Source organism: Musa acuminata, chromosome BXJ3-3 (assembly GCF_036884655.1).
Source record: "Musa acuminata AAA Group cultivar baxijiao chromosome BXJ3-3, Cavendish_Baxijiao_AAA, whole genome shotgun sequence".
Classification (NCBI taxonomy): domain Eukaryota; kingdom Viridiplantae; phylum Streptophyta; class Magnoliopsida; order Zingiberales; family Musaceae; genus Musa; species Musa acuminata.
The window spans coordinates 29,412,319-29,436,061 of NC_088351.1; the positions used below are offsets into that span (position 1 = coordinate 29,412,319).

A 23,743-nucleotide genomic window follows, 5' to 3' on the forward strand; every position below is an offset into this window, starting at 1 on the left:
TGCACCGCGAAGCACGGTATCTCCCTGTCCAGCTCGCTAGATCCCGCAGTGAGCCATCCATGTCCTGCCACGTCTCCCGTGTCGGCGCTTTAACACCGGTTTTGGGCGGTTATCTGATCCAATTATATCCTAAGCCGACAGCTCGCTTATGTTCTTTCTGCCCCCACTTGTTTTACCCTGTTTTGGACCAGCCGTAAAAGACGAGGCAAGCGTCGATCCACGTCGGTTACGAGTGGGACCCACCAGCCGAAGGCACCGATCTGCCAATCATAAGACAGGTAGATGTAAAAAAAAAAACAAGTTGGTAAATCGTCCTTCTTACCGCCGTGTTATCTGGCGAGAGGGGTCCACAACCCCCAAACAGTGGTCGTCGGCGGAGTGCATCCCCCTACTCTTCCTTTACCCACCAGATCTGGTTTCCTACCTGAGATCGATCTGCTCTCTCTCTCTCCCTCGCTCGGAGTGGAGGAGAAGGAAGCCCTTCTGCTCTCCCGGTTCCTTGGTTTTGCTGCTTACTGTTTAAGACGGGAGAGGGACTGAGTGATTTCGTCAAAGAGGATACCACAAGGTAACGAGCTCTTCCGAATCCTCACCCATCGATCTCCTCCTGTATCAGTGTCTCTCTCTTCTAGATTAGTTTGTCTTTTCCCCCAATTCGATTCAATTTGTACGTCTACTCTTTCTCCCTTTCTCCTCGGAGGTTAAATTTTTGATAAAAGCCCTTTTTTTCCTGAGGAAATCTTGAAATGTGCTTCTTGTTTGTGGCAAAGATCAATTTTTTTAAAAAAATATCGCATCATTGGTTACATTTTTATGGGAATATGAGTTTTGGCAATTCCATTGATCCTTGTGCGTGTGGTTGAAGAAAGAGTTATAGTGTTCTCTTCAAAGAAAGATCCGGCTTTTAGAAGAAGAGCAAGAAAGAAAAGCGAGGACATGGGGAAGAAGGCGAAGTGGTTTGGTGCCGTGAAGAAGGTCTTCAGCCCCGAGTCCAAGGAGAAGAAAGAAGAGGTCTGGATTTTGCTCCCCTCCTGTGTTTATCTGATCTGTGTTACCAAGCTGCCACTGTTGAAAAAAGGCTTCCTTTCTCTTCCTTTTTCCTAGAGATTGAAGAAGAAGCTGGAAGATGGGACATCCAAACATCCGGATCCCTGTCCTGCCGACTCCTTAGAATGCACTGCTCGTGAGGCAGTTCCTCCTCCGCCTCTGCCTCATCCGGATGAGGACAAAGTAGTGGAGATTGAGACCGAGCAGAGCAAGCATGCCTGTTCTGTAGCCACTCCTGCTGCCGTGGAACCTGTTGTCACCTCTGCTGAGGCCGCAAGGGAGGTCATTAGCCTCACAACTCGCACAAAGTTCCCCGGTAAATCGAGAGAAGAGATTGCTGCAATCAAGATCCAGACTGCTTTCCGAGGCCATCTGGTATTTAGACTCAGTGCTTTATTTAGTACAATACATAGGATTTCATTTTATAAGCATCTTGAACTCAAGAATAATGTCCTTTTAAGATATTATATAAGCTATTTTTGTTGAGATTAATAAATAGTATTTGTTCAGTAGGCTGATAGAATTGTGTTCTAGAGTACAAACATGCCATTTGTGATATCAACAAGACAGGTTGCTTTTTACAAGTGTCTGAGAAGTTTATTTTTTCCAGCAAATTTGTCTAGTCGAAGGATTTTAGTCACATTATTTGCTTTTTTAATGGGGAGCTACTAAACTTACGTAGCTTTTGCAAAGTCTTTATTATAATCAAATCTAGCACTCAACAACAGTTTCAATTGTGCTTTCTAGAAAACTAGTACTATTTTGTCAATATGTTGATGTTTGTCTTGGTTTTAGCTTATTATTGACTATCAACTTTATGTAATCAAAATGTTCACTCCAAAATTAGTTTTGGAGATTTCCTATAAGTGCTTGTACCTTATTATGCCTTCGGTTAATGTAATTATCTAATTCTCACTGATGAAGGATGCGATAGATGTGATGAAGAAAATGCGATGAAGAAGATGGATCAATTTCATTAAAGTGAGCAGCCATTTATACAGGTAGAGGGAGAGATTTCCTCTATCATGATTAGTCTGTTAAGAAAGATTTTCTTAGTCAGTTGAGGAAATCTTCTCTTCTATGATGCCCCTGCAAATATTGAGCTTCTGTCAAGAATGCCAATTTTTTATCGATGTAATGAAAATGTTTTGTGGGGGAGAGGTTTTGTGAGAGAGTCTGCTAGCTGATCAGCTGTATATACATGAGAAACACGCAGTTGATGTCTGACAACTTGATCTCGGATGAAGTGGAAGTCGATGACAATGTGTTTCATGCGTGAGTGGAACATTGGGTTGACGCATAGGTAGGTGGCTCCGATATTATCATAATATATTGTAGAAATGGTGGTAGAATTGATATTAAGTTCCTGTAGCAAATTAGTGACCCAGTTAAGTTCTACGGTAATGGTGGCGATGGCTTGGTATTCAACTTATGTTATAGACCTTGTGATTGTCTTCTACTTCTTAGAACCCCAACTGATTGGATTTGCTTCAAGGAAGACAATATACTATGACGTAGGTGTTCTATCATCAATGTTCCTTGCCTAATCTTGCATCGACAAAGGCATGAAGATGAAGTGATGAGTGTTTACGAAGAAGAAGTTCATGATTGAGAGTCCCTTTGAGATATCGCGAAACTCGTTTTATTATAGACCAATGTATAGTGGATGTCCGATGCATAAATTGTGATAATTTGTTAACGACAAATGAGATGTCTGGACGTGTAAGAGATAAGTACTGTAAGGAGCCAAGTACTTGTCGGTATTGTATAGGATCTGTAGTAGGGCTTCCATCATATAATTTAAGTGATTCAATAGTACAGAGTGGAGTGGCAACCTTGTTGGTGTTTTGTATGTTCATCTTTAATAGTAGATCTTGAATGTACTTCCTTTGAGATAGAAAGAATCCTAAAGACGTGTATAATGCTTCTACTCCCAGAAAGTAGCTTAAAGTTCCTAGATCCTTGATGGAGAATCGATCTGTCAACTACTTGAGGATTATTGCCTGTAACGATAATGTCATCCATATTCACTAGTAGATATATTGTACTTCTACTTTGTTGTTGTAGAAACAATGAAGTGTCAGATTTAGAGTTGATAAAGCTAGTAAATACCAAAAACAAGCCAAGTTCGATGTACCAAGCTCTTGGAACTCGACGAAGTCCATAAATAACTTTTTGGAGTTTACAAACATGTCTTGGATATTGAGGATGGATAAAGCCAAGAGGTTGCTGTATAAAAACATCTTCAGTTAGAGTCTTTTGTAAGAAAGCATTGTTAACATCCAGTTATCGTATATGCCAGTCTTTTGTGATGACCAAACTCAGGATAAGTCAAATTATCATCGGTTTAACAACGGGACTGAATGTTTCTATAAAGTTAACACCATGTCGTTGATGAAACCCTTTGGCCACTAGATGTACTTTATATTTGGCAACAGATCCATCTGGGTTCCTCTTAATTCGAAAGATTCACTTATACTCGATGATATTTTATGGGCGATGAAATGGTACAAGGGTCCATGTGGAATATTATGGAGTAGGATATTATATTCTTCACACGTGACTTTGCGCCAGTGTGGAGATTTTTGAGCTTAAGTGAAGGTGGTGAGTTCAATGAGCTCAGTTGGAGAGTTTGTGATGACATGAAGGTCAAGGACTTGACGTGGTTTGAAAATACCACTTTTGGAGCATGTTGTCATGGGATGTTCAAGCGCGATGGATTGTTAGGTTGTGTTGTAGGTATAAGTATTGGTGGAGAGTCATTAACACTTACTTAATTAGGCTGGGGCATGTTGGTGTCATTGGGCCGAGGAGAAGACAAAGACATTAGTTGTGGTTTCGAGGGTATTACTTCATCAGCCATTGCAAGGTGAATTTGTGAAGAAGCGGAGAAGTAGTAGAGGGAGTAAAGAGCTGCGGAACTGGAGTAATAAGAGAGTGTATATCTTGATGGGAAGTATTAGATGGCATAGTGAGAGGTTTGTTTGGGGGGGTCTGAGGCATGGTTTGCAGTACTAAACTGTACCGCCCGGTACGGGCGGTACGTACCGGTCCGAGTGCACTGTAGCAGTGCTACAGTACTCTGCACAACTGGGTGTACCGCTCGGTACATCTGGGTGTACCACTTGGTATACCGTACCGTGCCGGTACTGAGCCCAGGTCGAAACATCGGTATGGTACGGTATTGCGAACCTTGGTCTGAGGTGTACTCCAGTGATGTATGATTGTTGGAGTGGCTTACATGGCTGAAAACCCATGCTTTTGGAAGGGAAAAGTAGACTCGACAAAAATGACGTGATATAAAAACTTTTTGAGTTTGAGGATCATAGCATCGAAAAACATTATGTTCAAGAGAGTACCCTTTAAAAATGCACAGCTTGGATCTTGGTGTTATCTTCTGTGAAGCATAGGTGCATAGCCACAAATAACATAAATAGCCAAATACTTTGAATTTTTGAAAGTTTAGGATTTTGTGAAATAGTTTTTCAAATGGTGATTGATGTTATAGGACTGGACTGAGTATGCGATTAATAAGGTAGACTGTAGTTTGAAAGACTGCTGACAAAAAAATTGGTAGCATAAAGGCTTGGTGGAGAAGGATGAGACCAGTTTCAACTATATGTCGATGTTTACATTCGGGCTTGATATTCATCTCCATCATCAGAGTAAACTATTTTAATTGTAGATTGAAAGAAGTTCTCGACCAACTTTCTAAAATGGAGAAAGATTATAAAGACTTCATATTTGTGTTTGAGATGATATAACCATGTATACTTGAAAAATAATCTACGAAAATGACAAAATTGAAAATTGTCAAAAGAAGTGGTTGGGGCATGTCCCTAGACATCAGTGTAAATAATTTCAAATTGTTTAGAGCAGGATATGGAAACATTCTAAAAGATATATATGACTTTTATTGTTAAGACAAGCATCACAATAAGTTATAATGTTACTGGTTTTGAAAGTTGGAAGAGAATAACGAGACAGTAGTTGTTGAATAGAGGATAAAGGATGACCAAGACGACGATGCCACACATCAATGAGAGCATCAACTAAGGAGAGAGTGATTGGCTAGGTGATTTGTGAAGCTGACGACCACACATAAATCTTGTCTTTATTCTGGTCCCAGACCAAAGATGCCCCGTGCTTAAATCCTTTACAAGAAAGGAGTCAGAAAAGAATTCAATTGAAGTGTTGTTTTGTTTACAAAATTGAGAAATAGAAATAAGGTTCTTTTTAATGTGAGATATACACAGAACATCATCGAGTGTAAAAGTAGTGGTGTGTGAATTAAGTGTTATGGAACCAGTATGAGTAATGAGGATTCCGGTATCGTTACAATGATGATGTCTTCATTGCCTCCATAGTTGTTATGGATGGACAAGTTCTGTAGATCAAATGTGATGTTATGAGAAGCATCGGAGTCCACAATCCAATTGTTTGGACGTCGGAGTAGTCATAATATTTTCTTGAGGCTAATTGAGTGTAGAAGTAAGTATGGGTTGAGACCGACAGACTTTGGTTGAGTGTCCGACTTTATCACACAGCTGACAGACAACTCTTTGTTGGTTTGTATGGTTGGGACGCTAGGGCTACTGGTTATTGAAGTTGCCACCTTGATTGTTGTTGAAGTTGTCTCCATAATTAAAAGGTTGCTGGCGTAATAGATGTGGATATGTTTGTGTATTACCTATATATCCAGAAGGCATCTTAGTTAGTCGTTTGTTGATGTTCTGTAATGGTTGGTTCTATCATCCTTTCGCCACGTTTCAAATATGTATCATAATCAATCAACCTGTCATTATAGTTCTTTGAATGACATCGATAAGTCTTGTGCCCGAATCTCTGTTGCCAATTCCTTGTATTCGTCTCCGAGGCCATTGAAAGTATGGATAATGACTTTTTTATCACTGAGGGAATGATCTATTAAGGCCAAGCAATAGTACTTTCCTCTTGTGTTGTTTTCATCAGGAAGACTAAGCATACGAGTACGAGAGCGATTGGCTAAGGTGGTTTGTAACTTAGACCTTGCTTTTGTTGCAGTGCTGTATGAATATATTAGTAGTGCGATGGATCCAACGACCGAGGCTTGAATTGCTTGGAGGATAAGACGATCTTGACGTAACCATAGTTTGTGAGCAGGATTTGGTACTGGACTGGGTTCTCCTGATATTTGCATCTGTTTTGGTGAACAGTTGAGAGAGTCGTTGACGTAGCCTAGTAGGTCATATCCAAATAGGAGATTGGAGAATTGTGCTCGCCAAGATGCATAGTTGGCTGCCCTTGGATAATTTGAAGGGAATCAAAGTTACAACATTGATGGAGATAAGTCTTCTATGTTGATAAGAATTATTGTTCCCTGTGGGAACAATAATTGGAGCGTCAGATGTAGATGATGAAGATATTATGAGAATGTGCATTGATTTGACGGAGCAAGCAAGCAAGCGGAAGTTTGATCAAGAAGGTTCCTTGTCTGGAGAGACGTCGGTGAGGAAGAAGATACCGAGGAGGAAGTCGCCCGTGAGGATGCTATTGTTGCTGGTGGGAGGAGAGGTTCTGCTGTTGTTGCGACAACAGTGAGAAGGTGTTGTCGCAGTGGGAAGACCTCGTTTTCTTGGACGCTTGGGATTCAAGGATACTTCCAGTGAGCAGATCAAAGGAGACGGAGGGGTGATCGATGGGGAAGAAAGCAAGCGATGGGGAATACTGCCCGACATAAGAAAAGCAAGGGAAAGTTGCAACTGTCAATCTCTGGAGCAGAACGATGAACGAGGTAGGCCTCGATCGCCTCCTGGGGTGCCACCACCATCAATCTTTGGAGCAGCGATTGATGGCAGAGTTCAGAGATCAGTGGTAGAGGGCTACGACTGCTCTCTCGTCGCTAGTGAGGTAGATCAGAAGAGGAAGAAGTCCGTTGCTATGTCTTTCGCACGGGAAGCTTCGACGGTGTAGCTAGTAGCCGCTGCCGAGGTCTATCCTTCGAGCTGAAGGGTCTCACAAGAAGCTCCACCTCCCTACCGGTTCCTAGGGAACGATCGCAAGAGGAGGGTGGCAGCCATTTGGTGCATATCAGGGGATGACGGCTGCAATCGGTGCAGATCCCAGTGTCTGGTCGAGTTTGGTGGCCAGAGCAGTCGGCTCTGATGAGTTGGAGGGAGGAGAATCAGCGAAGGATCATCCTCCGCTGTTGGAGATGAGCGATAGCAGCCAGAAATGGGCAACAACAGTGGCTTGTTGTTGCCGAGGAGATCAGAGTAATAATTGTCGCTAGACAGCGAGGAAGGAAGAGGAAATCTCTCTTAAAGCAACAGATGCTCTGATACCATGATGAAGGATACGATAAATGCGATGAAGAAAATGGATTAATTTAAAGTGAGCAGCCATTTATACAGGTAGAGAGAGATTTCCTTTATCATAATTAGTCTGTTAAGAAAGATTTTTTCAGTCAGTTGAGGAAATCTTATCTTCTGTCACTCACTATAGTATCCAGATTCCTCTACCTGCCACCCTCTACACATCATAAAATCTTGTCTATACAGCATGGAATTCTTTACGTAGTTCTGCTGAGATTGATAACATTGTTTAATATCTTACTATTTTAGCATCTTAATGGCCATTTTTCTGAGATTAGATTATCTGGACAAGTTCATCAATAGTATAAAAATTGTTGATAGATAAGCTATCTTGGGACCATACACTTATTTCGGAAAATTACTGGGCATGTATGTGTGTATAGGCAAAAACAACATCCATGTATCTAACCCCCATGTGATTTGTTCTATGTGCAACCTCATGTTGGTTTATCATCATTGTTAAATTTCATCCTTGAATCTTTAACTCGATTAAAGTGCTTATACATGTCCTATTGTTTTCAATAGGCAAGGAGAGCTCTACGAGCCTTGAGAGGATTGGTTAGGTTGAAGTCACTAATTGATGGTAATTCTGTTAAGCGCCAAGCCACTTCCACTTTACGATGCATGCAAACACTGTCAAGGGTTCAATCACAAATCCGTGCAAGGAGAATCAGGATGCTAGAAGACAACCAGGCACTTCAGAAGCAAATGCTGCTTAAACATGAAAGGGAGCTTGAAAGTTTGAAGGTAAACTTTTGCATAGTTTGTGTTTTATCATGAAGTTATCTAATGATACAAAAAACGTGGTTAGATGCAAAAAGATTGCTAATTTTTTTAAAGGTTTGTCTAATTGCTCTTAGTTTCTTTTTTATTCAATTATGTGGGTGTAGTCAACTAAACAAAGGAGATACTTTAAACAAGAATTATATACTGGTTAAAATCATAATTCATCTTTACCTGCATGTCCTTCTTCATGATGGATGGCATTGATATGCTTTTCTATGCAATTTTTTCTTGTAAAATGCTCTTAAAATTTTGAGCCCTAGGTATAATTAAATAAGAGAAATGTTGTGTACCATGACTTTGTATCAAACTTAAGGAATGAGTCATGGACTGTTGCACATCCAGAAACACACCTCCCAATCGTGTCCACTCTCACCCCCTTAGATGCAACCCATGCCAGCATGTTTCATCTTAAATCATGAAAACACAGCCTAAATTGAAGCAATCCTTATTAAATAAAGAAGATGTGGTTAAATGATGATTAATATCAGGAATTGGTAAAGATGGCTCATAAAATTTGGATATTTTTATGTCTCTGGAACATTTTTCTCCTTGCTACGGAAATTGCTTTCGTCACCATTCAATAAGTGGGATATGTTTTCTGCACCTAATATTATTAGATGAGAAAAGCATTTTGAACATCCACAGCCTGCTAAGTTTTTCTTTGGACAACAGATGGGAGAAGAATGGGATGATAGCTTGCAAACAAAGGAGCAAATAGAAGCAGGTTTGTTGAGCAAGCAAGAGGCTGCAATACGAAGAGAAAGAGCACTGGCTTACGCATTTTCTCATCAGGTAATTCAGCTCGTTAGAAACCAGTGACATTATGCCACATATGAACATCAAGAATTACTAATTAAATCTCATAGTTGTTTTAGTGCCATATATATTTCATCAGTAATGCAAATTTTCACTTTAAATTTGCTGCCGCTTAGCTTTTTTGACTATGGTATCAATTGTGAAGTACTTAGTCTCTCAAAAGTTTCTCTGCAACAGTGGAAAAGCTCCTCAAAGTCAGTAAATCCGATGTTTATGGATCCCAACAACCTACAATGGGGTTGGAGCTGGCTGGAGCGATGGATGGCAGCGAGGCCATGGGAAACCAGGAGCACAACAGATAGAGAACTCAACAATGACCGAGCCTCTGTAAAAAGCACCATGCAGAGTGATGGAGGTGGGGAGATCTTAAAAGCCTATGCTAACCGGGGTAGCAATCCAGAGAAGCCCTCTCCTGCGGTCCAGAAACTAAGCCGCCCTGCCAGCCGCCAATCTCCATCAACACCACCCAACAAGGCCCCTTGGTCGATGGGGAAGATCAAATCAGCAAGCCCCAAATGCAGTTGGGTGCCATTGGAAGACGACTCAAGGAGCATTGTCAGCGTCCAATCGGAGCGATCTAGGAGGCACAGCTTGGCAACAGCATCAGTGAGAGATGACGAGAGCCTAGCTGGTTCAGCATCTGTTCCGAGCTACATGGCACCCACGGAATCAGCAAGAGCCAAGTCCCGCTTCCAGAGCCTTTCAAACGATAACAACATCGACTCTCCAGATAAAACTTCTGTGAGTTCTGTGAAGAAGAGGTTGTCTTTCCCCACAGGAGATAAATTTAGTCCAGCATCTCCAGCTCCTATGAGGCGGAACTCAGGTCCCCCCAAGGTGGACATGGCATCTGTGAAGGATGTAGCGGTCCAATCCTGAGCACAACAGAATCACCAGAGAAATCCTGCAGCTCATCAAAACTTTGTTGAAGATAGCTATAATATTGGTGGAGGGCCTATTGTTATGTCAATCTATCTACGATTATCATTTATTTTAAGTGAATGTAGTTGGTGACAACTTAATTTACATGGATTGGTTTATTTACATGAATTCTTATTTCAGTGAACCAGAATTATGCTGAAGCTTTGCTACATGATTTCAAAAAATTGATACTATTGTCTTCCTGGTGTTTGGAAAGTAAATGTTTTCAGTTACCTGTCAACAAGTGAAGAAAAAGGGAACTTTTGTCTATTCCACCTATGGATTAGGAAGTTTATCAAAGTTGAGGATTCATATACAAACCAATAACTGATTGAAATATGTTTTACTAGTCAAAGACCCTGAAAAAGGGCTCAGTCCAATTGGATCTGAATCAATTTATTGGAATTCATGAAAACCTCTAATCATCACTCTTCCATAAAAAAGAAAGAAAAATATGGTAGGGGATTGTTTTTGTAAATTACAATGAAACAAAAAGTTCAGAATAAGAAGGAACTGTTCAGTGAGCTCCTACAGTTGATACAGACTACTCCATCTCTTCCATATTTCTTACTTAGGTGTGTCTTCCACACTACTGCAGCTCTTCCATATTACTAAAGCTTATCTAAAGTGGAATCAATTTATTCTGTTCTTTCCCCTTATCACACCATCAGAAACAGTAAATGAGATCCTGCTGCAGGAAGTTGCAGAACTTCATGAGATATTTTGGGATAAGGTGGAATCATATTATTCCCATTTTTTCCAATTTCATATCTTTGTAAAGTACTTTCAGATAATTCTTGATAGAAAAGTTTGATGTATATTCCAACCAAATATGACCTGATAATGGCATCCAAAAGTTTGATGAGTTTGGCTGTAAGTGAAGGCAGGAGCTTCACCAAGTCAACTCCCAAGAATTCCAAGAGTTGGAGGTCCAACTCTCTTTATTTGATTTGAAGCTAATAACCAAGATAAACTCAAATGTTAATACATCTAATAAAATGATATAATTACTACCTAGTAACATTTAGTACTAAATTGCCACAGAATATTTTTATTTGAAAACATATTACTGACTATTAATTTGATTATTAAACTATTACAAAATACATTATACCTTTATTATGTTTTCTAGAAAATACTAGTTTAACACATTTCCCTCAAATATTGCTAGTTATAATATTAATCAAATGTATTTTGCATCAGTATCTCTAAAATTTGAAGTTTCTTTGGTAAATGTCACTCCAGTTTGTTTTGGTACTAATGAAATTAGGGCAAACTGGACACTGTACATTTTTGGAAAAATTAGTAATATAATTATTTCAATTAATATTATAAAATACTCATGTTTTTCAAATGATACTTTTTTTTTTCAAAAAATATCCTTAACTGAAAAATAACTAAAATACTCCTTTTCTTACCAAATTTGTTTGGTAGTTTTAAACTATTACAATATTTTTATTTGGTTTGTTTATAATATTTTTTTATTAATGTTTATAGTATTTTTATTGAGAGACTAAAAACACTATAAATGCTATTAAAATATATTTTAAGTGACAACATTATGTCTCTTCGGTTGCTCGTAAACTATTAAGATATTATTTTTTTAGACCTATAATTGATTTAATTGAAGTTAGAAGTTCATTTAAATAATTTATAATATTTTCGAGTAGGTTTTATAATATTTTTATTATGGTGACTTGAAAACTATAACAAGTTAATTTTTAATTTTTATTTGGATGATATAGTTTGTCAACTATTATAAATATATATTTAAATCATATTATGATATATCAAATAATTTATATAGTATTTTAATTTTATTTAGCTCATTTATATTATTTTTAATTATATTTTATAATATTTTTATTACAGCGGCTAAAATACTATAATAGACGAAAATTTTTTGAGGAGCAATTTGAGTATTTTTTAATTAGAAATATTATTTGGAGGAAAACAAAAAAATATCGAACGAGGATTACCTAAAATATGGATATATTTTAGGAAATTGTGCATGTCATCATTTATAAAATATTTAGTTTTGGAATAATATTTATGTAATTACATTGTTAGAAAGGGGTGTTATTGTAATATCAAATATTGCTAGTGCTACACGTACGACTTCCAAGTGGAAAATCTAACTGGCAGCCGACAACGTCTAAAGCACAGACATCTAAGCACACCGTTGGATCGAATCGGACGGAGATTACAAGACACCCTTGTGACCGTTAGATCTAGGATCGTACGGTCGAGCAGAAAACCCTAGGTCACATCTTACCCTCGTGGATCTCTATATAAGCAGCTCGAAGGCCTCTCCGTCTCCACGACTCGGCGCTGCCTCTCTCGTTCGCCTCTCCCTCTCGTGCGATCCTCTCTCGGTTGCAGACTTTGTCGGAGGTGATGCTTAATCCCTAGATATTAGATTGTTGCTTCGTTCTCCTTCTGTGTTTATTTCGATAAGTTGAAGCGCGTATGCAGCCCTATAATTTAGATCATTGTTTGATTTTGTCGAAGCAAGTTCAATATGGTTGTCTTTGATCAAAGAGACCCTCGATTGCGTATCATTGTTTGGAGTTGTGCGGTGCATTTGATTTGTGGTCTTGTTCGTTCTCGTTTCCTTTCTCATAGAGCTGAATCAAGCGTATCGATTTGGTTTACGTTGATCTTATGGTTTTCAATCGGTTTAGGTCGAGTAATTTAGATTGGAGATCTTGACATTGTGTACACTATTTTCTGGATGAGGTCTTAGATATTCTTGATGAGTGGATTATGGACTCCTAAGTTTATTTCTTGCTTAGTTACTGTTTTCCTGGTGTGGAATTTTGATGAAACTGAAATTATACTTGTATTTTTTGAGTTCTATGATATCAGAAGGTAAGTCGTGCTCTAAAAATTTGGGGGTATGCAAGCATCTATTGTCTAATGGAAAGGATAAAGGTTATATAGACCTTTGGTATAGGTTCAAATCCTATTGGATGCTATTTTGCTGCAATCCCCAAATTTGGTTCTCATGCTGGTATGATCGATAACAATGGAGATTTGCCCGATGAACTTCCCTAAGTGAGTTACTTTAAAGGGCTTATGGTCTTGATGGGCATCTCCCGTTGTTCCCTCTTTCTGGCATGAGCTTTTATTGAATGTTTATGATTGGCTAATTATTGCAGTTATTAAATTTTGTATCAGTAATTTATGTAAATTCATGGCAGATCTACTTGCTATTAGTGATGGGCTATATGTTTTTTTCCTGCGGTTGTGTATGTTAATGATTATTCTAAGTTGTAGATATACTAGTTTCAATTCCATGTGAATGAGGATGATTGTTATTTTCATTATATGCTTGCATTAGGTTTTTCTCATGTTTTTTTAAAGACTGAAGATTTGTTGTTTGCTGCACGGATTTCTTAGAATAACACCATTTTTTTGGTTCTGAAGTTCAGCAAAATGTTGATTTCTTTTTGTCTTCGAATTTAGTTATCATGTCAACTTTTCAGTGACAAACAATGTCTAAGGCTATTCATATGCCTAAACCAAGATGTGTCTCTTTAAATGATTGATTTCTTCTTGTTGTATAGTCTTATCAAGTTGAACTTGATTTTCTAGGATTAAGTTGTTTTTCTCATGTTTTAACAAAGACTGAAGATTTCTTGTTTGCTGCACTGATTTCTTAGAATAACACCATTTATTTAGCACTGAAGGTCAGCAAAATGTTGATTTCTTTTTGTCTTCGAATTTAGTTATCATGTCAACTTTTCAGTGACAAACAATGTCTAAGGCTATTCATATGCCTGAACCAAGATGCGTCTCTTTAAATGATTGATTTCTTCTTGTTGTATAGTCATATCAAGTTAAACTTGTTTTTCTAGGATTAAGTTGCAGTTCTTTGATCCTCCGTGTAATTGCTTTACATGTCTGAGGGATGTTCAAGTATAGTCATAGTAACTTTATAATCCCTATTTTAGATGTTGAAATTTAGAAATGTTATGTTTAGTTTGTAGATATATTACTAAATTTATATATCTATATTCTGGCTATGCATATCATTTCTTTAGGGAATCCAAGTTGGTAGAGACATATTTTGCCTATGCCTATTTGTTTTGCTTATTTAGTTGTATAGCTTTCACTTGAGTGATGGCCTAAAAAATGGTTGCATATACTTGATTGTATGGTGATGGTTAGGTTGTCACTGTCCATGGATTCATTTAGTTAACTTCAATATCTCTATTTTATGGCTACCCAGAGGTTTGAAGTTACTGACATGTTGTGCTTAATGCATGCTCAACAATTCATCTCGTTGACCAATCATGTGGCTAGTTGACAAGATTGATTTCATAGCTTTTTCATCTTATCATTTTAACAATCCGAGACAATCTGGAATATTCTGTCAATGTAATGTATTCTCTTCTTGTTTTTATATTATTAGTAGTTAATTCATATTTCTCATGCATCTCATCTTTGTTGTCACGGTCTGTCATTTTTAAATTACTATTGCCAGTCTGATGTTATCTCTGCTTTCTTTATTAGTAGTCGTGTTTGTTTTGAGTCCTAATCACCATGGGGAAAGAGAAGGTTCACATCAGCATTGTGGTCATTGGCCATGTTGACTCCGGCAAGTCGACCACCACCGGCCATCTCATCTACAAGCTGGGTGGTATTGACAAGCGTGTGATCGAGAGGTTTGAAAAGGAGGCTGCAGAAATGAACAAGAGGTCATTCAAGTATGCCTGGGTTCTGGACAAGCTTAAGGCCGAGCGTGAGAGAGGGATTACCATTGATATTGCTCTTTGGAAGTTTGAGACCACCAAGTACTACTGCACTGTGATTGACGCTCCCGGACATCGTGATTTTATCAAGAACATGATCACTGGAACCTCCCAGGCTGACTGTGCTGTTCTCATCATTGATTCGACCACTGGTGGTTTCGAAGCTGGTATCTCTAAGGATGGCCAGACTCGTGAGCATGCTCTGCTTGCTTTTACTCTTGGAGTCAAACAGATGATTTGCTGCTGCAACAAGGTAAACATTTCAAACCCCCTCCTGTAAGGTTTTCTTAGTCTTTTCATGAACTCTCATTGTTTAAGATGGTGAAACTCTTATATTGTTTTGTTTTTGTCAACTCTCTTATCATTAAAACTGATATTTCTCCCTAGTACAAGCATTTTTGCTGTGCTACTTTCTTAGTCTAGAATCTAAGAGAGAGATGAAGTTGTCATCATCCATGTTGGTGTTGCCTGATCTTTGTAAGAATTTCTCCTTTTCCTCAGTTATTGCCATTTTTGTGACATTGCAGATGGACGCAACCACCCCCAAGTATTCCAAGGCCAGGTATGATGAAATCGTGAAGGAGGTTTCTTCTTACCTCAAGAAGGTCGGATATAACCCTGAGAAGATACCTTTCGTTCCTATCTCTGGATTCGAGGGTGACAACATGATTGAGAGGTCGACGAACCTGGACTGGTACAAGGGCCCAACTCTTCTTGAAGCCCTCGACCTGATCCAGGAGCCCAAGAGGCCCTCAGACAAGCCCCTTCGTCTTCCTCTTCAGGATGTCTACAAAATTGGAGGCATTGGTACTGTTCCAGTCGGCCGTGTCGAGACTGGTGTCCTCAAGCCTGGTATGGTTGTCACATTTGGTCCCACAGGTCTGACCACTGAAGTCAAGTCGGTTGAGATGCACCACGAAGCCCTTCAGGAAGCCTTGCCTGGCGACAATGTTGGCTTTAACGTGAAGAACGTTGCTGTTAAGGATTTGAAGAGAGGTTTCGTTGCATCTAACTCAAAGGAAGATCCTGCTAAGGAAGCTGCCAGCTTCACGTCCCAGGTCATCATCATGAACCACCCTGGTCAGATTGGAAATGGTTACGCCCCTGTTCTCGACTGCCACACTTCCCACATTGCTGTCAAGTTTTCCGAGATCCTCACCAAGATCGATAGGCGATCCGGAAAGGAGCTCGAGAAGGAGCCTAAGTTCCTCAAGAATGGTGATGCTGGCTTCGTGAAGATGATTCCTACTAAGCCCATGGTCGTGGAAACATTCTCCCAGTATCCTCCTCTTGGGCGGTTTGCCGTGAGGGACATGCGCCAGACTGTGGCTGTCGGAGTCATCAAGAGTGTCGAGAAAAAGGATCCCACCGGTGCTAAGATCACCAAGGCTGCAGTCAAGAAGAAGTGAGCAAGTTAAGGATCAACTGCAACTTAGTAGTGTTTGTTTCTTTGTTACTGTTCTTTGTCTTCCCGACAGTTTGATCGGCACCTGCAACTTAGCTGCCTGGGAGATTTTAGTTCTTCTCCTTGGTTATGAACCTTTCGCAGAGTTAAATTATTTGCTTTTAGACTTGCTTATTCTCAGTGCATGACGAGTTTGACTTTACATTGACCTTCGGGTTAGAATTGCTGTTATAATTATTTTTACATATGCAATTATTAATAAGATCCAATCAATGTGTCTCATTAGGTTTTGTTTGGACATGCTGAAGATGGCAATCTTTAACCGTAGCCTGACTGAACCAGCCCTGAAACGTTTCCGGGGCTTCGTTGTGTGTCCCACTTCGCTCTAATTATATATATCTCTTTAATTATATATTTTTTTAATTAATTTTATTTAGTATCTTTATTTTTGTATTTTTAAAAATATATTAGAAATTTTATATTTATAAAAAGAGAATATTTAATTTCGTTTCTCTTCCTATGCTCTGACAAAAATATTACACGTTACGTATATGATATTAAAATAGAATTAAAAATTAAGAGAAAAAGAGATTTTATTGGAAACGAAGAAGAAAGACTGTGTTATTTAACTTAAAAAATAGTATTATGAAATTACGACCTTTCCAGTCCTGTTTTAATATTTTTTTTTACATGACAGCACGTGCGTGCGGTATTTCTTGACCTGCCTTAACATTGCAGCCAGGACTGGGCCCACATAGCACCTCTAATCGTCGCACAGGTGCTTGATGTATGTCCCGGATGAAACAAACCCGATATAAGTCTATTGCATTAGGTCCGGTGCTCATTTCACCGAAGTGTCACGGACTTAGCTGGTTTTGTCCAAGTCGTACGGTATTCTTACGTGTCCGTCCACAAAGATCAGTCTCCCCGAAGCCTCTCATGTCCCTTAGGACCTATAAAAGAGAGAACGAATTAGAGAAAACGTCTCATTCGGGATCCACAAACAAACATCTCCGAAAATACTTCATAGACTATGCAAATTACAAACAGACTTTACAAGCTCTGAACAGTTGCACAACAAAGGGTAAAATGATCCATTACAAACCGAGAATCTCTCACACGTGTCCACATGACACAACCTTTATTTACAAACCTAAAGCGGCCACCAACCTAACTAAAATGGGACTATTAAGTCTTCAGTCGTCCCTCTACATGTTGTACAAAGCATGAACATACCAAAAGACACGGACATACATAAGTATTACATCAAACATCCTGTTTAGAAATTTGTCTGTGACATTCTCCCCCACTTATTCCTTCGACGTCCTCGTCGAAGCCTTTGTCGACACTGCAACTCCTCGCCTTTGCTGAGTTTTCAATCTTCTGCTCCAGCTGCAATGCGCCTCTTGACTCCCAACTGCTCTCCGCTACTGTTTTTGAGTAGTCAAACCTTTAATCTGCCATGCTGCTTCAACTCGCCAATGACTCTAACTCTAGTGTGGGATTGACTGAGTTGCGTTGATCATTGTTGGTTCCTGCGGATCCTCCAGATGAAGGAAAAGACCATCCTTATAGTGCCAGTCTCTCAAGTGCCTCATGCTGCTTGAATTGGGTGGATGCTTATTAGAGCTTTAACGAGCATCGTCTCGTAAACTTATTAAGTTTTGGGTTATTCCTTCACAAAATTTGCTCATTGACTCTTCTTTCACTTAGTTGTCACATCCAAGTAGGTTCGTATCACTTCCGTTTTCGATTGGCATTTCGTTGAGAAATGAAGCGGACAATCTACTCTCAGTAGCACTGATCACTGTTGGTGAGGATTTGACAACTATTATCTTCCATTATCTTCGAAGGGTCTTTGAACTTGTGTAGAGCTCCTCTACTAGATAGATAAGAGAATTAGGGTATTCGGTTTCGCCCATTCTCTTAAGGGTTGAGAAGGCAAAGGTTACTTGACTTCGCCCACCTCCTCGAGGTTGTGCTCCATGCATCGAGCTGGTTATTGGCCTTCGCCTGCTCTTTGCTCACACTTCTGAAGCACTTGAAGTGTTTGCACTCCTTGCGTTGAGTTAGCTACTGTGATTCACCTTCTCAATGCCATCGAACTTCTGGAATGCAATAAGTTTTCACCCCAACTTGGAGTAATTCTCTAATAGATTTGGTCGCCTCTGGGATTGTACCGTCTTCTCTATCAACCCTACCGCCTACTCTCTTGAGTAGCGAAGGTATAGCACCGCATACTGCCTGTTTCGTTCCTTGGTCATGCACTCTTGCATGACCCGAAGTCCTTCACTTTCGGCTATCTTGATAAGAAACTCGTTGACACCAGTCTTACGAAGTTCCTTGGCCTCAGCCCTTCAGCCTTATCACGGTACTTGGAGTTTGCCTTTGCATGCTCCACCTTCTCGGCCCCTTTCACGACCAAGCACTCTCCCTCCATGAGAGCAAGGGATCAATGACTTTCACGGAAGTCCCACCTCTGTGGTACCATGGCGCTGCCATGCCCATGGCCCTACTATCTGTCGCCTTGCATCTGTATCCATTTTCTTCACAATCAGTGGATATGCCTCTGTGGCACTCCTCCGAGTCCACCTTCCATTCTAACTGATGCTTCATTTTAGGTAGCTAAGTCCCTCTGGACTCGTCATTGCTTCCTCGCCCCTTTGGACCCCCTGCTTTAACACCTCTGTGTTCTCCAAGCAGCTCCCTTTGGTCGATGGAAAGACTGACTGCAACTCCCATGAATAGCCTCTGCCATCACATTGTAGGGTTTGCATTGATTTTGTTCTCCTTAGCTTCCTTAGTAGCAATGTTCGCTTACTCGACCTTGTCCTCTGACATGCCGGGCTCCCTTAAGTGAATATGAGCTCTAGAGCAGTCCAATACTCCAGTTGCTTCAATCATACCTCTGTATGATCAAGTCCCTCCCATGGGACTCACTAGTACTTGCATTCGAACTTTTCCCTTAGTGGAACCTAGCCCCCATATGCTGATGACCAAGGTTTTCATCCGATGCAAAATTCGATGCACGTATGGAAGACCCACCTCTGTGGTACCAAGGCCTTCGCTCCTTGAATCCATAGCCCTTCTTGCCGTCGTGTTGTTCACCGAAGTGGAGCTTCCAGTAGCTCCCGATCATACCTCTGTATGATCTAGTTCCTCACGGGACTATATCGTGTGTGTCGCATTGCCACGAACTGTTCCTGCTAGTCATAGGTGCCCAGCAAGCCAATCACGTGAGTGATGGCACGTGTGACTTCATACAGAATCTTTTTGCTTATTATATTTTGGCGTATATCACTTTATAACTATTACATAAATGCATACATATATTGTGATGTCCTTGGATGGGAATCGGATCGTGATGAGATCACGACAATGAGATCGATTCACCTTTAAACACATATCCTAAATAATCCCGATCATAGGTTACTTAAGAGGGACATCGTGATAACCGGATAGACTAGTGTGCTGTATACCCATCCATATGATGGATGCAGCTGATCTCATAGCTGCTCGTGTAGGGACACTAGGGATACAGTACAGGTGCTCATTGGAGAATGAGTTCACTGATTGATCCGCTTACGGAATGCTGGATGGTTGATGATGCCTTATTGTCAGACAGCGATTCCGTAGTCCTAGTGGTGTATCTGGTCCTTAGACTTGAGACACCAAGGATGTCATGTATGAGTGCTCCACTCTTTGATACCAGACTTATAGGTTTGGCTGTCCCAGATCTAGCACAGTTGATCATTGAGAGTGGTAGTCGACCTTACGAGGGCTATTGAGTGTCGATAGAGGATCATCCACTCTCGGCGTCATGAGAGGAATATCCCATGTTTTCTTGCTTAGACAAATCCCTGGCTAAGGTCATTCGGGTTGAGAGAGAAAGAGTTCTCCGGGAGAATCCGATTAGAGCGAGACTCGAGTAGAAACCGTATGGGTCTGACAACACCATGCTCGATATACGGTCTTTGGGATATTAGATGAATGAGAGATTATAGGTACACGGTAACTAAGGACTTACAGGTCCAATGGATTGGATTCCCCTGTATCGTCTGGGGACTACGACATAGTGGCCTAGTACTTCCGTAGTCGATGAGTCAAGTGAATTATTACAGAGATAATAATTCACTGAGTTAGAAGGAGTTCTGACGGGTATGACTCACGGCCAGCTCGATATTGGGCCTAGAGGGTCACACACATATGGTAGGTATTGCGATGAGTAGAGGTTCGTATATGAGATATCCGACGGAGCCCTTGTCTTATTGGATGCAGATCCAATACCCACTAGGGGAGGACCCATTAGGGTTTGATAGGGGACCTCTATAAATAGGAGGGATTCAGAGCCTCATAGGCTAGAGTCTTTGCTTGCCTTTCCTATTCTCCTCTTCCTCTCCACCTCATAGCAGGCCTGGAGTTTCTGAGGAGCGTCGTCGCAACCCTGCTGTGTGGATCACCGCTAGAGAGGAGGACGCTTGACCTCCTTTACCCTCTCCTAAGGATCTGCAAGGAAATAGGGATATACGATCTCTCTAGGTAACACAATCTACTCTATACGCAGTTTTATGTTTCGCGGATTTTTGTGCACCAATCTTCGCACGATGACGAACATCTTTTTGGGAATCGGGGATTTTGTTTTCTTGTTCTTCCGCTGCGCATGTGATGTCGCCCCCAAGATTTCCCAATAGTTCCACCATGATCCGCTACACCATGTCGCCTCCTGGTGACATCTCTATTGCATTCTGATCCTTGTTGGATGAACTCCAATTGTGAACCCTCCATGTGTGGCCTCTGCCAATACATCGCAGGGTCTCTTCCACCTTCGATTTTGTTCGCTCCTTTGACAATCGACCTTCATCCACCCACTCTTGGGTCACACTTAGATGAAGCACCGCTCTAGGACAGTCCGTCACCTAGTGACACCCGAAGTCCACCGACTTCACTGTAATTAGTGTACAATTATCTAGATCCTAGGCCTTTGCCCCTACCAGCACAATCTCCACTGTGCACCGCTTCCTTCATGGCAACTTGAATGACAACACTATGACATATTATTCAAGAGTACCCACATTTGCGTCCTCTTGCCCCGTGCTAAGACCTTATGAACCCAACTTCACATCCGCAAATTGAGTCGCCTTAGTTCCTCCATCAAATGCTTTTCCGAGATAAGGTGCATGTGCCCAGAAGCTCCCTTCGTCTTTGGCACTATGCAAGATGAGTCCGCTCCGTCAAAATGAAGGGCCCATGGAACAACATGATCTTACTCTTACCTCTGCAATAGTTCATGTCCTTGACCTCTGTCTAAGGAAAGCACTGTGCCTCTGCTCCATGTTCCAACTTCTATGCTGGTTCCCTTCATGCGGCTTGAGTAATTCGCCAAGTTACAACCAAGTTGCTCCGCTCCTCGTTTTTACATTGAGTCGATGGTGGCCCTCGCGCCCACCATTCCACGGGTCAGCCCTCTCTTGAGTCTGATCTCCATATCGACTCCAAGTATGCCTTCATTTGAGTTGCTTTGGGTCGCTCCCCCACTTGATCTCGCAATTCATTTACCAATGCATTCTCTCGATCGAGATCATGTGATGACTCCTCACCGCTTGCTCAGTCCATTGAGCTTTATGGAGTTGTTGTTTGTTGAGGTACTCCTCCTCAACTTGTGAGGTCCATCCCACATGATTCTCCCTCTGGAGTGCCGGGACTTATCCCTCCTGGATAATTGTCCTGTTGGTGCAATATCTCTCTTCGTTTCGGAGACCATCATCCCCTTGGACTACTCCGATCTGCTGAATAAACTGTGCCTTGTTCTGCCTCCTGTAAACACACTTGCTAGATTGCGACTCCACATCAATACAGCCCCCGCTGCACCACTCAAGGCCTAGCAACATGCTGAACTCGCTGCACACTTCAGCTTCCTATGGATGTATCCTTCACATGCCAAAGAGAAAGTTTCAATGCTCCATGTCGCCGAGTTTCGGTCACCTTGGGATGGCCATGAACATTTCATCGTCCGCATACAAGCCTATGAATGAGTACCGAATTCTTTGAGTTAGCAATTCCTCTCGCCTATGTGAGCTTTGCACAACTCTTTCGGTCGCTGAATAACTTATTGCACCTTGCATGGTCTCATCCTTTACCAAGCGCCTCGCTTGTCTTGAGCACCATCAAGTATAGTTATCAACGTTGAGTCGTAGCTCAAACTCAGCCATCCCAACCTTTGTGCGCTCCGCATTCTTCCAAGCTTGCATGTTCTTGTGGTGCATTTTGCGCGAAGGGTTGGCCATTCCTCTGAATGCCAATGTCAAATGCTCGCTCTTCCGAGCGACTCATTTTCCATACATCTCCATGCCCGTATTCCCCCAAACGGTCGCGCGTGTGCTGACTACCCTCAACGCAGCCCCGCTAGGTCCCCCACGTTTGCTTGCTAAGTGTTTCTATGAGTGTTTGTCCCGCTCTGATACCATCTGTCACGGACTTAGCTGGTTTTGCCCAAGTCATGCGGCACCCTTGCGTGTCCGTCCACAAAGGTCAGCCTCCCCAAAGCCTCCCATGTCCCTTAGGACCCATAAAAGAGAGAACGAGTTAAAGAAAACGTTTCATTCGGGATCCAAAAGCAAACATCTCTGAAAACACTTCATAGACAATGCAAATTACAAACAGACTTTACAAGCTCTGAACAGTTGCACAACAAAGGATAAAACGATCCATTATAGATCGAGAATCTCTCACACGTGTCCACATGACACAACCTTTATTTACAAGTCTAAAGCGGCCACCAACCTAACTAAAATGATACTATTAAGCCTTCGGTCGTCCCTCTACATGCTGTACAAAATATGAACATACCAAAAGATACGGACATACATAAGTATTACATCAAGCATCCTGTTTAGAAGTTTATCCATGACAGAAGAGAGCTCTAATCTCGACAGCGACAAGAGGGCAGCGTCGGAAACCTCTTCCTCGATCTCCTCCCTTTGGATTCCCATCGATCGATCCACGCTGGGCGATCGGTTATCTCCTCTGTATCCATGCTATTCCTCTCCGGAGAGTCCCGAGCGGGCACATCCTGCTGCTACGCTCGCATCTGCGATTTCTATGTAGTTGATCGATCCATATGTGCTTGCTTGACTCTCGTTTGAGGCAATTTTGGCTGGTCGATCGGGACTGCAGCTTAGGTTTTCTTGCCGTTGTTCGACTTTCACTGCTGTATCAATCATTTTACTTGGGCGTCGTATCAAGCATTTTGTCTCTGGATTGGTGTTCCTGTAGATGCCATAAATTATTTGAAAATGTCAAGGTGCAAATATTTTTTTTGGAATTTGTGTTCCTGCGGATGATTTCGCTCCCGTTCACCATTGGTTTGCCAAGATAAATTAGAATCATACTGCACATTTTGGTGTTCTAATCGACTTCTTTGATCAGCATATACGTTATCGTGATGTACTGATGTTTGATTAATGTATGCTAAATAAAGCTCTCGTTATATTAGTCTGGTTGTCAACCAGATTATGTTTAATTACGTCGGGTCAATTTGGGCTTCGTTTAAGATTTTGGACCGAACCCAGCAGAGTCCGGTTCAATCGAGCCTGTTCTTGTTGGGGCCGCAAACCCCACATAGCAGTTAGCATCAAGTATACGGCTCTCTTTCGTCCGAT

General features: G+C 41.1%; 2 protein-coding genes across 4 annotated transcripts; both read left to right on the top strand.

Moving 5' to 3' along the window:
* Window positions 1–398: 398 nt before the first annotated feature.
* On the top strand, window positions 399–10,084 carry LOC103978594 (protein IQ-DOMAIN 2). 2 transcript variants are annotated; one of them, XM_009394439.3, is made up of 6 exons: window positions 399–568; window positions 866–1,011; window positions 1,105–1,422; window positions 7,926–8,147; window positions 8,859–8,978; window positions 9,180–10,084. In XM_009394439.3, the coding sequence occupies exons 2-6, from the start codon at window positions 937–939 to the stop codon at window positions 9,879–9,881; spliced, it is 1,437 nt and encodes a 478-aa protein (XP_009392714.2). In that variant the 5' UTR covers window positions 399–568; window positions 866–936; the 3' UTR covers window positions 9,882–10,084. The 2 variants fall into 2 exon arrangements, with proteins under 2 accessions (XP_009392714.2, XP_018679455.2); XM_018823910.2 differs by having other exon boundaries at window positions 870–1,011.
* Window positions 10,085–12,230: 2,146 nt separating this feature from the next.
* Window positions 12,231–16,259, top strand: LOC103978595 (elongation factor 1-alpha-like). Of its 2 annotated transcripts, none has more exons than XM_009394440.3 (3): window positions 12,231–12,317; window positions 14,442–14,933; window positions 15,208–16,259. In XM_009394440.3, the coding sequence occupies exons 2-3, from the start codon at window positions 14,472–14,474 to the stop codon at window positions 16,087–16,089; spliced, it is 1,344 nt and encodes a 447-aa protein (XP_009392715.2). In that variant the 5' UTR covers window positions 12,231–12,317; window positions 14,442–14,471; the 3' UTR covers window positions 16,090–16,259. The 2 variants fall into 2 exon arrangements, with proteins under 2 accessions (XP_009392715.2, XP_009392716.2); XM_009394441.3 differs by having other exon boundaries at window positions 12,235–12,317; window positions 14,445–14,933.
* Window positions 16,260–23,743: the final 7,484 nt, after the last annotated feature.